Source organism: Lolium rigidum, chromosome 1 (assembly GCF_022539505.1).
Source record: "Lolium rigidum isolate FL_2022 chromosome 1, APGP_CSIRO_Lrig_0.1, whole genome shotgun sequence".
NCBI lineage: Eukaryota > Viridiplantae > Streptophyta > Magnoliopsida > Poales > Poaceae > Lolium > Lolium rigidum.
In genome coordinates this window covers 44,830,797-44,843,041 of record NC_061508.1, presented here as the reverse complement: position 1 = coordinate 44,843,041, position 12,245 = coordinate 44,830,797, and the positions used below count along the sequence as shown (strand labels likewise).

Sequence of the window (12,245 nt, the reverse complement as noted above, 5' to 3'; positions counted from 1 at the left end):
GCCGATTTCTCCAACTCCGCGCCGCCATCTCGTGCTCATCTGGATTTCCATGGAAGGGGAAGGAGCCCGTGCCGGTGGCCGTGGCCGTCGTAAGCTAGTTGTAGGCAGAGAGGCCGACCTTATAAGCACCCTGCCGGATGACCTGCTTCTGCGGATCCTCCACCTCGTGCCCTGCACTCGCGGCCTCTGCCCCGCCCGCGGCTGCGCTCGCGCCGCATGGATCAACACCACCCTCTCCACCCGCTGGCGCGCCCTCTTGATCCACCTCACAGATCTCACCTACCACGATGCCCTCCCACAGAGCGTGCTCGCCTCGATCCGCCGCCGAGTCGCCCACGCCCCGCCGCCGGCCGCCGCCGCCGTGGCAAACCTCAATCCGCCGGTTCAGCCACCGGCCCTTGCCGTGCCTCACCTCGATATCTGTGTCCCTTCCCCGTACCATAACCGGCCCATCTTGACAACCGAGCAGCGTTCTCATTTCGAAAAGGGTGTTCGCTCGCTGCTCCGCGCCGCCGCGGTGCTAGCTCCGTCGGATCTCCGCTTTGCCCTGGGGGGAGCCCCCTACCCTGGCGGCATGCAAGTGAACGTGCCCTGCTTCCACCGCGCCACATCCATCGAGCTACAAGGGCTGGACCTTGCGTTCGCCGAGTCGTCACCCAAATGCTTCCCCTCGCTTAAGAGGCTCGTCCTCTCCGGATGCCGCGCCACCATAAGCAACTGGGTCCGCCGCTCCCCGCGGCTGCTCGTTCTCAGAGTCAGTACGGTCACCAATGATGGCCTCAAAATCATCATCGTCAGATCCAAGTCGCTGCAGGAGCTCAGCGTGGAGACCAAGATCCCGTTTTTGGGAAATAAGCCGCCCCTTTTAGATAACGTTAACATTGAGGCCCCTCTACTCAAGCAATTGACCATCTCCTTCGCCGCCGGTGGCTATTATAACAATTTGTTGGTCTCCGTTTCGGCGCCACTGCTGGAGAAGGTCTCCTGGAAGTGTGCTTACTTCACAGCCGCTGCCGGCCTTGGCCGTTGGGGCCTCTTGCATGTGGGATTAAAGCCGGTGGAGACCAACAACGGACAGGGTCACCTTCCTCACATCCATGTCCTGTCCCTGTCAGCGGAAACTCATGTATTATGTTTTCTCTTCTCTCAGTTAGCTGATTTGCCTATTAATAAACTAATTAAATCTATTTTATGATGATATTCTGATGATTTTTTTGGTAGAGCTCATATATGTTTTCAGGGGCAGCGCAAGAGCTCAGATTTAAGGCGGAGATCAAGAAACATATGCTTATCGGTTTCTCCATGCTGGAGCTACGCATCATGACATCAGACCATGTTTACGGAGCATTTGCGTTGCGCATCCTTGGGCTGGATGGAATTTTTGCTCTTATAAAAGCTCTTAAGATTGTCCTAGTGGCATCAGAGGTAAGTCTTAAATCAGAGGTAAGTCTTACTAATAAGCTCTGTACATGATTTTCATATTTTATCGAAAACCTTTTTTAAAATTTTGGATGAAAAAGTACAATCCACAAAATGGTAATGAATATAGTGTGAATTATAATTATCTTCTTCTGGACCAAAGTATAAAAGAACCAGTATAATAATGTTTGTCCAACACTTTGTGATTGGACAACAAGGGTTGTTAGTCTAAAACCTATCTGAACAATGATAAAATCAGTGTCAGATTATCAAGTTTGAATGGGGTGGAGGAATATGTGAGGGGAATGTGGAGGGAGAGGGCCGTGGGTGGGAACAGTCTAGTTGTCTATGGACGGATCATGATGCTAAACACATGCCAAATTAGGACCGCCGGATGCTTTGCATCCTGGGTTATGGTTATTTGCTTTTATAAGGTAGTTTTGATGTATTAACAAAAAAGTTGTAGGTATATTCTAGGCCAAAGGTCCCAGTTGTGAAGCATATATGATGCATCATAGTACAATTGTTTCAGGGGAAAGAAGCATGCCCAGAAAATTGCCGTTGTGAGGAGCCCAAGGACTGGAGAACCCAAAGCATCTACTTGCCCAATCTTGAAGAAGTGGAAATCAGAGGAGAAGATCATGAGTTTGATTTCTGGAAACTGGTAATCAGTGGTGCACCAAATTTGAAAAGAGTGGTGATGGACAAGCCATCAAATGAGGTCAAAATGGACAGTTGGCGCATGAAAATTATCACCATCCTTGGTCCTGGTAAGCAGGTTCTGCATATAAGATCATCATGATTCTAAATTCATGCTTCTGGGTACATTCCGCTCTGAAAAAATATACTTCTGTTTTGTTAGTGTCTGCCATGTTGTGCAAATTTTCTTCCCAGGCTAGCTTAGTTTTAGCTTGATTATTTTTGTTTTTTGCTTGCTGGAGAAATGTCTATCGTGATGCGCTGCTTCGCTATGTTGCTAAGTTTTTTGCAAATCTTTACCTGGTCCTGTTGAGAGTGATACAGATATTACTTTACATGTTCCTGTTCCTTGCATGTTAGATGATAATGCTAGAACTAAGTTACTAGAGAGCTTTGCTATAGAAAAGATTAAGATAGCTTCATAGCTCTGTTCCAGATGAAGCAAAACAAAGCTCCAGGGAAGTAGCTAGAGCCCGCGAGCTGTGTTTTATCAACACTTTTTCGACCTGGTTGGTGGGGATTTAATGCAGCCTTTTACTGATTTTTTCATGGTCGTTTAGAATTATAGTATTTCAACTTTGCTTCGTGAAGTGTTGGGTGAATGGTGGTTGGCTATATCCGCTGGATTTCGGTATATGTACTCAACCGCAGTTTAGAGAGAATATTCTGGGAATCATGGCTGCCCTTATCCCTGACTATCCCTGTGCTCCAGTCAACTAAACACCTGGCAGCCACCTGAAAATTGGCTATCCGTAGCCACCGGGGATAGCCCGGAACCTCAGCTGGCTATATATTCATCTATCGACTTTCAGTTTTTGCTAATTTTCTTAACTCCATGAAAGAACTTCCGTTGAAACTGTACCTTTGAAATAATTGTTTTCATCTGTCACCTGTTTAAGACTGTGCTGCAAGTGATCTGTACATATATAACACACCTTCTTTTGTATTTGGTGTTTCTAATCAGGCTCCACACATTTAATCTGAATACCCAAGACCACTTTTGTTGGCAGTGTTTATGAGTTTTCGCATGTTTTTATTTATCTTCTTGACATGATGAGGGATGAATTTGCCTGACATAATTTTTGCGTTCTTGTAAGCTAAATTCTTCATTATGAGGAAGCTATGTATACTGCTTTTAAGAATATTCCTTTGAAGAAGCACCATATGCGGTTTTGTTTATATTTGCCATTAGCATCAATAGTGATCTATAGAACACGAATACAGAAGCGAGTAGTTTTTTTGCTTATACTTTTCAATTTATCTGTGCAAGAGACTCATGGTTGCGTTGTCATATCCATTTTCTGCCTCTTTGAACTTTTATTAATTGCCTGTCTTGTGCTTCTAGGCATAGCCATTGCTGGTGGATGCGATGGAGCATGATACTTCATACATAAGATGACTGTTTGGTTTGATGTGCTAATGTGCTGAAACGGTTCAACAGGTAAGATCTTCTGAATATAGCTTGTGAGATTTGGACTGTTTGATCTTCTCTTTGCAAAATATCCAGCGGCCAATGTGGGTAGCCCTCAAACTACCGTCCATTCTGCTTTAGGGATACATACATGCTAATAACTCATAGAAACAATTAAAATGGTTCTTTTTTAATCATAAATGATATGTGGATGATCCAAATGTTGTGTGCCCATAGTTCCCCGAAACAGGTTTTCGCCCCCGCTTTATAAATAAAGCCACAATGGCTGAACCGATACAAAGTGACGAGAAGATACACGGAAAGCCAAAACTTGCCACCAAAGACGAATTTGAACTAGGGGTATCGGAGCTCCACGACGATGCCCCCAAGAGGGCAACGATGCAATGCGCCGCAGTCGCCGAGACCAAGGTCAAGGGTTTTCACTCGGAGCCCTAATGCGGAGAAGGTACGCGCAACGACAGCCCCAAGAGGTTTACGGAGCCCGCCGGCATCACCGCCATTGGCGTCGAAATGCTGAGCTTTGTCCCGGAAGAACCTTCACACCCACGCCGGTAGCTCACTCGGACCGCCCACTGTCAGGCATCCCTAACGTGGGCTGGGAGATGCTTTTGCCGAAGCACCCGCCAACTCCAGGATCCCCCGATGCTTGCTCCTCGCCGTCCAAACAGATAAAGAGAAGGCCATCACCATGTCGCTCGCCGTAGAGACGCTTGCGCAGTCTACCTTCTGGGGCTGCCACCGCGGCATCCACAAGCTCCAGAACAGGGTCACAGAACAGGGTCACAGCGAGACCGATAGGTTAGTGGGGTAAGCCCATGGCAAAAGACTCGCGTGAGCAGCAGAAGTGCAGTGGGCAGGCGGCACCGTGCCACCCACCAGTCGCACTCCACAACCATTGACAACCAGATCTGGACCTGTAGGACTAGATCCGGCCTCCGGCCGCGCCGCAGCCAATTGAAGGAGAACCGTCCTCCACCGCCATAGGTGGTCGCCGACCAGACGAAGCAGTTATGGCCTGTCAGGCCCCGCAGGCCCGACTAGCCCTAAAGCCTCGCTGCAACGTCATGGTCGTGGTCGCCGTCCACCTGCAAGTCCACATCGTCCATGCTTGCACCATCCCCGCCGGGTGCCCACTACCATGCCGCCGCCGGACAACCAAAACGACCAGGCCTGCCCGACCCAGATTGGGCCTGGAGGGCCCAAATCTGGGCATGTAGCTGTGACGCTATAGTTTGCCTCCCTGTAGCTCCATTGGCCATTGGCGCCACCGATGTGCGGCAGATCATCTCATGTCCCTCGCTCGCCGTTGAGATCGCGCAGTCGCTGGCCGGCGTTGCCCCGTGCAGCTCTCCACACGCACGGAAAATGGAAGGCCGTTGCCACCGGCACCGCCCAGGCTTTGCCGGCGGCGGCGGAGGGGGGCAGAAGGGGTTCGGGGGCTGGGAGGAGGCAGTCGCCCCTGTTTCAGCCACGGGGGACGAGGCAGGAGCACAAGCTGTTTCGAAATTTGTAAGTTGAAAGCGATGCATTTTTTTTTTTGACACAAATACAGTGTGGAGAAAACCCCTACTGTGTCATTTTTCATTTATAAAAGAATATTTACATGATGCAGACCCATAGGGTCAGAGTTTAGATTGTGTCAAGCCATGCTTGCATCCCTCCTTAAGGCTAGGCCTAGCTCTATACATTGTCATGTGGAAGAAGATTTAAATTTAGCAATGCATATGTTTGACTGTTGGGGTCTTATCATTGAAAATATAGTCGTTCCTTTGATCCCATATGCTCTAGCAACCAGTGATAGAAACCTCCATGAGGAATGGAGATAAATATCTTTCCTTTGCATCCAAAATCATTTTATTGATATCATAGTCAGAATTCCATTCAATTTCAATCCCCCACCAAAAGTTTTGACTGAAGCTGCATTCGAAAAATAGATGCAAGAGAGTTTCCTCAGGGCATGTATCACGTAAGATGCAGTCTCTGAATTCCACATAGTTGTTTTTCTTCATCATTTTGCTATTAGCCTATTACAAACACAAGTCACATCATTCAACTCCATTACCTACAAAATTCGGATGCTGAAGGTCATTTTTGTTCTCACATGTAGCCAGTACAGTATCTCCACTTTATGTTGCTGAGCTGATTATGAGTTTCTACGCATCGGCTGTTCATAATAGCTGCTACTGTAAGATTTATCATTTTCTGTATTAGGTAACTAACATATTAACACCTTTTTTTCCTCTCCAGGTGAAGGAATGGCTGCTACAGTTGTTAGCTGTCACTGAGTTTGTTGCATCACATCAACATGGTCGGCGGTTTTTATATGCATGTGCAAAAACTAGTGGTGCCTTAGTCTTGCATTCACATCAGCATGTAATGTAGCAAGATGCTTTTGAATACCTAACCCGGGGAATTTCAGTTTAATCATCCTAGTATGATTTCAAGTCGGATTCCATCCTGCCTTAGCTTTTTTCTACATGTGTTTGCTCGGCAGCTCTTGTTCGCCCAGGAGAGTTTCTGCTCCAAGTATCACCTAAACGTGTATGTTTGTGTGTGTTCCTCAGTTGTGGCTTCAAAAGTATGGCATCACTTGTCCTGATTGAATGCCAAGAAGTTGATCTGGATTTATTTATTTTAAAAATTCTAGATATGTTGCATGGTAGACTTAGATCAAATCAAATGTGCATCTTTTTGACCAAAACGAAGCACCTTTTCTTTTTCGTTATCCTGTTGTATACACGACTGAAATTATATTGTTTGTAGACATTTGGTTGACGGAGATTTAGAGTTGCCGTCGCGCCGTTGTCTCGTCCGCCGGCGTCCCTGGTTTTGGTTGCTCTGATGTCTCGTCGGCCGGCGTCCCTGGTTTTGGTTGCTCTGCGTGCTTGCTGAGTTGCCGGCTCCGCTCCGCAACCGCAATGATCTCGATCGGTTTCTGAGTCGGCAGCTAGCAGGATCGTGTTTTATGCCTGGATCGATCTCTGAGTCTCCACAACCCAAAATCTCAAATAATTTACCCATCGGGCCCAGCTGATCACCAGGCCCAACACGGGGCTACAATTGCCGGTTCGATTGGATCCTCCTCCCTGGCGCCCGCGCGCCACCAATCGCTCCTATCGCTCAAAGAATCGATGGGGCGGGCTTTCCTTCGGCGGCCCATGTAGCAGGAGTTGTCTGTGTGGGCTGTTTTCTGACGTCGCTCATTTGGTCGACGACTCCGCTCGTACCGTGTTGGACAGAGCCGGGTATATTAACCGGTTTGATTCTCTCTAAAGTTTCGATGTGGGACTAAAAATGATAGGGACTGGCTGCACAGGGAGCGGACGCGATCGCGCCGCGCGTTGCACATGTGGATGTGGCTGTCTTAATCTCGCTAGGTGCCTACAACCGTATCAAACTATCAATCGTTGTCAGCGCTAATACTCTCTCCAAGCTGTATCACGCCTTGCCGCTAAATCCATGCACGTGCATGCCATCACTGTAACGTCGTATTTGCATCAGCTTGCGCACTTGCCGTAAAATCCATGCACATACATACACATCACGTAGTTAGCTGGCCAGTGCACCAGCACATTCACAGTTTGGGAAAAAATGCAACGCCAGGACAAAACAAATTCGAAACTACAATCTTTGACTATATAAACTATAAATCTGTGTAACTAATATTTTGAAAAAATATGTAAAGAAGGTATCTTCGAACTAGTCATTATTCAGTAGAGAGAATCTAGACTACCGTCATTATTCACTGGAAGAACACGAATCATGCCTACAACTGGAACGGTAGGGAACAACATCCTACAAGAAAGAGAACAAGAACCTAGACGGAGAGGAACAGGAACCTAGACAGAGGGGAACAATAACCTGGACAGAGGGGAACAATAGCATATACGAAGGGGAACAAGATCCTAGACAGAGGGGAACAACAACCTGAACAGAGGGAAACAATAGCATATACGAAGGGGAACAATATCCTAGACAGAGGGGAATAACAACCTGGACAAAGGGGAACAATAGCATATACAGAGGAGAACAAGATCGTAGATAGAGGGGAACAACAACCTGTACATAGGGAAACAAATAGCATATACGGAGGGGAACAAGATCCTAGACAGAGGGAACAACAACCTGGACAGAGGGGAACAATAGCATATATAGAGGGGAACAACCTAGACAGAGGGGAACAATAGCATATACGGAGGGGAACAAGATCGTAGACACAGGGGAACAACAACCTAGACAGAGGGAACAATAGCATATACGGAGGGGAACAAGATCGTAGACAGAGGGGAACAACAACCTAGACAGAGTGGAACAACATCATATACAGAGGGGAACAAGATAGTAGACAGAGGGGAACAACAACCTAGACATAGTGAAACAACAGCATATACGGAGTGGAACAAGATCGTATTAGAGGGAAACAACAACCTGTACAGAGGGGAACAAATAGCATATACATAGGGGAACAAAATCCTAGACAGAGTGGAACAATAACCTGGATGGAGGGGAACAAGATCTTAGATAGAGAGGAACAACGGCCTACACGGAAGGGAATAAGTGTATGGACGAAAGGAAACAACATCCTAAATGGAGGGGAACAATAGCTTACACGAGAGAAACAACAACATAGACGGTGAGGAATAACCTTATAGGTTGAGAGGAACATGAGCTTTCGTAATGAGGAACACGAAACTCTTACAAAATTTTATAATAAGAAAAAATCAAATTATATGGAACACAAAATTATGAAAGAACATGTTCTTGAAAAAGGTAAATAAGAGAAACAAAATTACACATGAAAGAAAGAATAAACAAAATAGAAGAAGAAAGAAGTACACGGAAACCAATTATTTTAAGTGATTAGAATAATTCTAGTCCAAAAAGAATTAAAAATACAAGAAAGAAACAATATAAAAATATAGAAAAGAAACATACGAGCAAAACAAAAAAAAAAAGGGAAAACGAAACAGAAATATACGTATCTAGTAGTATATTACCTTGCTAAAGCTTTCACTATGCTGGCGCTGGAGAAATAGTTCACGATGTGGCTGGCCAACCAGCTGCGGTCCGGAACGAACGAACCAGAACTTGTAGCCTCGTAGGGACCAAACGAAGCACGGAACCAGCAAGTTTAAACGGGCCGGCCCACGGACGAACATCCTTTAGCGAAATGGTGCTAGGACGCGCACGCGCGCTAGGGAGCAATTTCCGTTCGATTCTTTCTGGATTCCCAAACAGTAGCAAGGCACCGATGCCCATCGATGGCGGCAGTCAGCAGAATTCAGAAGACAATCCTGAAGCATATCTGCATATATACCTAGTATTAACGTCAAAGTTTAGGTATGGCGTCAGCCAAACCAGGCCATATTGCTAGCTCCGCCTCTGGTATAGCTTAGATGACAGGTTTGAGTAAGGCTTCCTTCCCTAAATGTGAGAGCGGTCTGTCTGGCCAAATATTCATCTGTTTCCAAGCTTTGCCAAGGAGAAAACCAAAAGTTCCAATGGAGGCACGAACCACATCAGTGGGCATGCCCAAGTATGTCTCTCGCAAGGCTTCATTATGCATACCCAGCCTTGCCATGACACCATTCTTAATGGCCAAGTCAGGTTTGCCTCTGAAAAATATCATCGACTTGTCCAAATTTATCTTTTGCTCCGATCCATCACAGTAGAGCTTTAAAGTAATTGCAGTGCATCCATACTGCATTGATCAGTGCGAGCAAAAAATATACTATCGTCTGCAAAGAGAAGATGTGAGATAGCTGGACCATGACATCCATTATAAATTCCTTGTAAATCTCATGTCCTCTCTCTCTCAGATGTAAAAGGCATGACAGGCCCTCTTTACGTAACAAGAATGAGTATGGGCTTATGAGATCACCTTGCCTAATTCCACGAGAAGGGACCACTAGTTTTGTTAAATCACCATTGACTTTGACAACATATCTCACCATGGTAACACATCTCATGGCTGAATTAATCTAGGTTGTGGCAAAGCCGAGGTTCAACAGACAATCATGAAGATAACTCAACTCTACTATGTCGTATGCCTTCATCATGTCGATTTTCAAATCAAAGTATGGCTTCTTGACACGTTTAATTACCTTAAATTTTTGCATGAGTAGTGATACGTTTACCAAAGTATCGGGCATCTTATAAGTATTCTTTGATAATAGTGATGAGGGACATAAAGACCTTAATAAAATAGCTCTATCTTGTTTGATACTCTACTTCTGAAACTAGCAACAATACACATGTACACTTGCATTCATCAAGCTGTTTTCTAGTGCCGTTGCCGGGGAGCTAAGACATTTTGGTCTTTGTTCTTAGATGTTAATGTGTTAATTGTTATACTAAAGTTATTTACTAGTTTTAGGGAATAAAAACTCAAGAGACTACAATGGAAATGCACAAACATCGCAGTGCTCTGTTGGAGAAAATTAGTGAGTAGCGCAGGTCCGTGTCATGATCCTGGAGGTTACAAACAAGGTACACCATGCTATGACACAAGAGATTCGTCTTCAAAGTAGAATACCATGGTATCAAATAATCGCAAAGAATTATTTGATCCCACCTAGCTTGATTACAAGCTTGGGGAGATCTCTTAAAGTCTTTAGCATGTTTGCTTTCTTGCACGCATATTATTTTTAAATTCCAAAGTTTTGCATTAGTTGCATAATTAGCTCCCTTGGAGCAAGGAAAGATTTATATCCAATGAACTCTCGAGCCATTATTATATTTGGAGTATTTTCACTTTTATGATTATTGCATTAGATTGTATGAATTAGGATTAGTAATATCTTGCCTGTACTTTGCGATGATTTTAGAGTCTTCCACATTGATAGTACTTGTAAAACAAGAATACTTGTTAGTATGTCACATTCATTAGTTTTACTTCAAACAAAAAGAAGATAGAAAAGAGAAAACAGAAAGATTATTTTTAGTAAAATAATTATAAAATATTTGAGAATGAACTAAGAAAAATGCTATAAAATTTATGAAGAATGTAAAAGTTGATAAAAAGTCCTAAGCATGTTGAATTTACCTCTCAGTTGATTTAACATGATGATCCTATGACATGCTAACAATTGGTCTTCTTACAAACTATTAGTACAAAGGCGTGGAAGCCTCTAAGTCATTTGAGGTGTGAAAGTGTGATAGAACTCAAGACATAGTTCTATATCTAATATTATAATTGTTACTTCATATATCTCATGTATTTTAACGACTCGAGCTTCATAAACATGATGACCTTATCGATAAACTACAATCTTGCTCGAGGCCGAGAAAGATTCTAGGTTTGGGAAAGTTGATGACTGCATTTTTAAGCATGTTTACCTTATTTTTTGCATCAGTAGAGATATGATTTTAGTATTTTACGGCGCTCACACGCACCTTTTATGCTTGTTTCCACATGATCCCAAATTATGAAGATATTGATGAACATATGATTTGGAGTTGTCATATTGGACATAAATATAACAATTTGAAGTGATAAAAATCATTTAAATGATTTTCCATGCACCTGGGTGAAAGGGCAATGCGAGAGGCAACTCCAGTGGGTTTAACGATACTTGGCACGGGCAGGGCCTGCCCGTACCGTGTATCCGTACCTTGTGGCACCGCCTCGGCCTCGTCGGATACTTTCACGACGCGAAGAAGGATCTGATATCCGACATTCAGAGACACCACAACTCGCAGAAACTGTTGGACATATGCCCAAGAGGCAATAATAAAATTGTTATTATTATATCTTTATGTTTATGATAAATGTTTGCATCCCATGCTATAATTGTATTAACCGAAACATTGATACATGTGTGTTATGTAAACAACAAGGAGTCCCTAGTAAGCCTCTTGTATAACTAGCTTGTTGATTAAAAGATGATCATGGTTTCGTGATCATGAACATTGGATGTTATTAATAACAAGGTTATGTCATTAGTGAATGATATAATGGATACACCCAAATAAGCGTAGCATGAGATCAAGTCATTAAGTTCATCTTGCTATAAGCTTTCGATACATAGTTACCTAGTTCTCCGACCATGAGATCATGTAAATCACTTACAACGGAGGGATGCTTTGATTACATCAAATGCTATTGCGTAAATGGGTGGTTATAAACATGGGATTGAGTATTCGGAAAGTGTGAGTTGGGGCATATGGATCAAGAGTGGGATTTTCCCATCCCGATGACGGATAGATATACTCTGGGCCCTCTCGGTGGAATGTCGTTTAATTAGCTTGCAAGCATGTGACTAGGTCACAAGAGATGACATACCACGGTACAAATAAATAGTACTTGTCAGAAACGAGGTTGAACTAGGTATGGAGATACCGATGATGAAACCTCGGACAAGTAAAGTATCGCGCGACAAAGGGAATTGGTATCGTATGTTAATGGTTCAATCGATCACTAAGTTATCGTTGAATGTGTGGGAGCCATTATGGATCTCCAAATCCCGCTATTGGTTATTGGTCGGAGAGGAGTCTCGATCATGTCCGCATAGTTCACGAACCGTAGGGTGACGCGCTTAAGGTTCGACGTCGCATAAGTAGATTCAGAATATGAGATGGAGACCGAAGTTTGTTCGGAGTCTCGGATGGGATCCAGGACATCACGAGGAGGTCCGGAATGGTCCGGAGAATAAGATTCATATAAGGGAAGTTGATTTCTAGGTTTCGGAAAAGT

The 12,245-nt window shown here is 44.3% G+C and overlaps 1 protein-coding gene across 1 annotated transcript; it reads left to right on the top strand.

Annotated features, from left to right (window-relative positions):
* The first annotated feature begins 464 nt into the window (after positions 1-464).
* On the top strand, positions 465-6,110 carry LOC124672141. The gene is made up of 5 exons (XM_047208418.1): positions 465-1,126; positions 1,222-1,425; positions 1,952-2,189; positions 3,464-3,559; positions 5,798-6,110. Exons 1-4 carry the CDS (start codon positions 575-577, stop codon positions 3,496-3,498), a joined length of 1,029 nt encoding a protein of 342 aa, XP_047064374.1. The 5' UTR covers positions 465-574; the 3' UTR covers positions 3,499-3,559; positions 5,798-6,110.
* The last annotated feature ends 6,135 nt before the right edge of the window (positions 6,111-12,245 follow it).

Bases quoted from the DNA above. Each gene is read 5' to 3' on its own strand.
- LOC124672141 (XM_047208418.1), top strand. From the start codon at position 575: ATGCAAGTGAACGTGCCCTGCTTCCACCGCGCCACATCCATCGAGCTA. The intron at 1,127-1,221 runs GTATTATGTTTT...TTTTTTTGGTAG, and splicing joins CCCTGTCAGCGGAAACTCAT to AGCTCATATATGTTTTCAGG. The intron at 1,426-1,951 runs GTAAGTCTTAAA...CAATTGTTTCAG, and splicing joins TTGTCCTAGTGGCATCAGAG to GGGAAAGAAGCATGCCCAGA.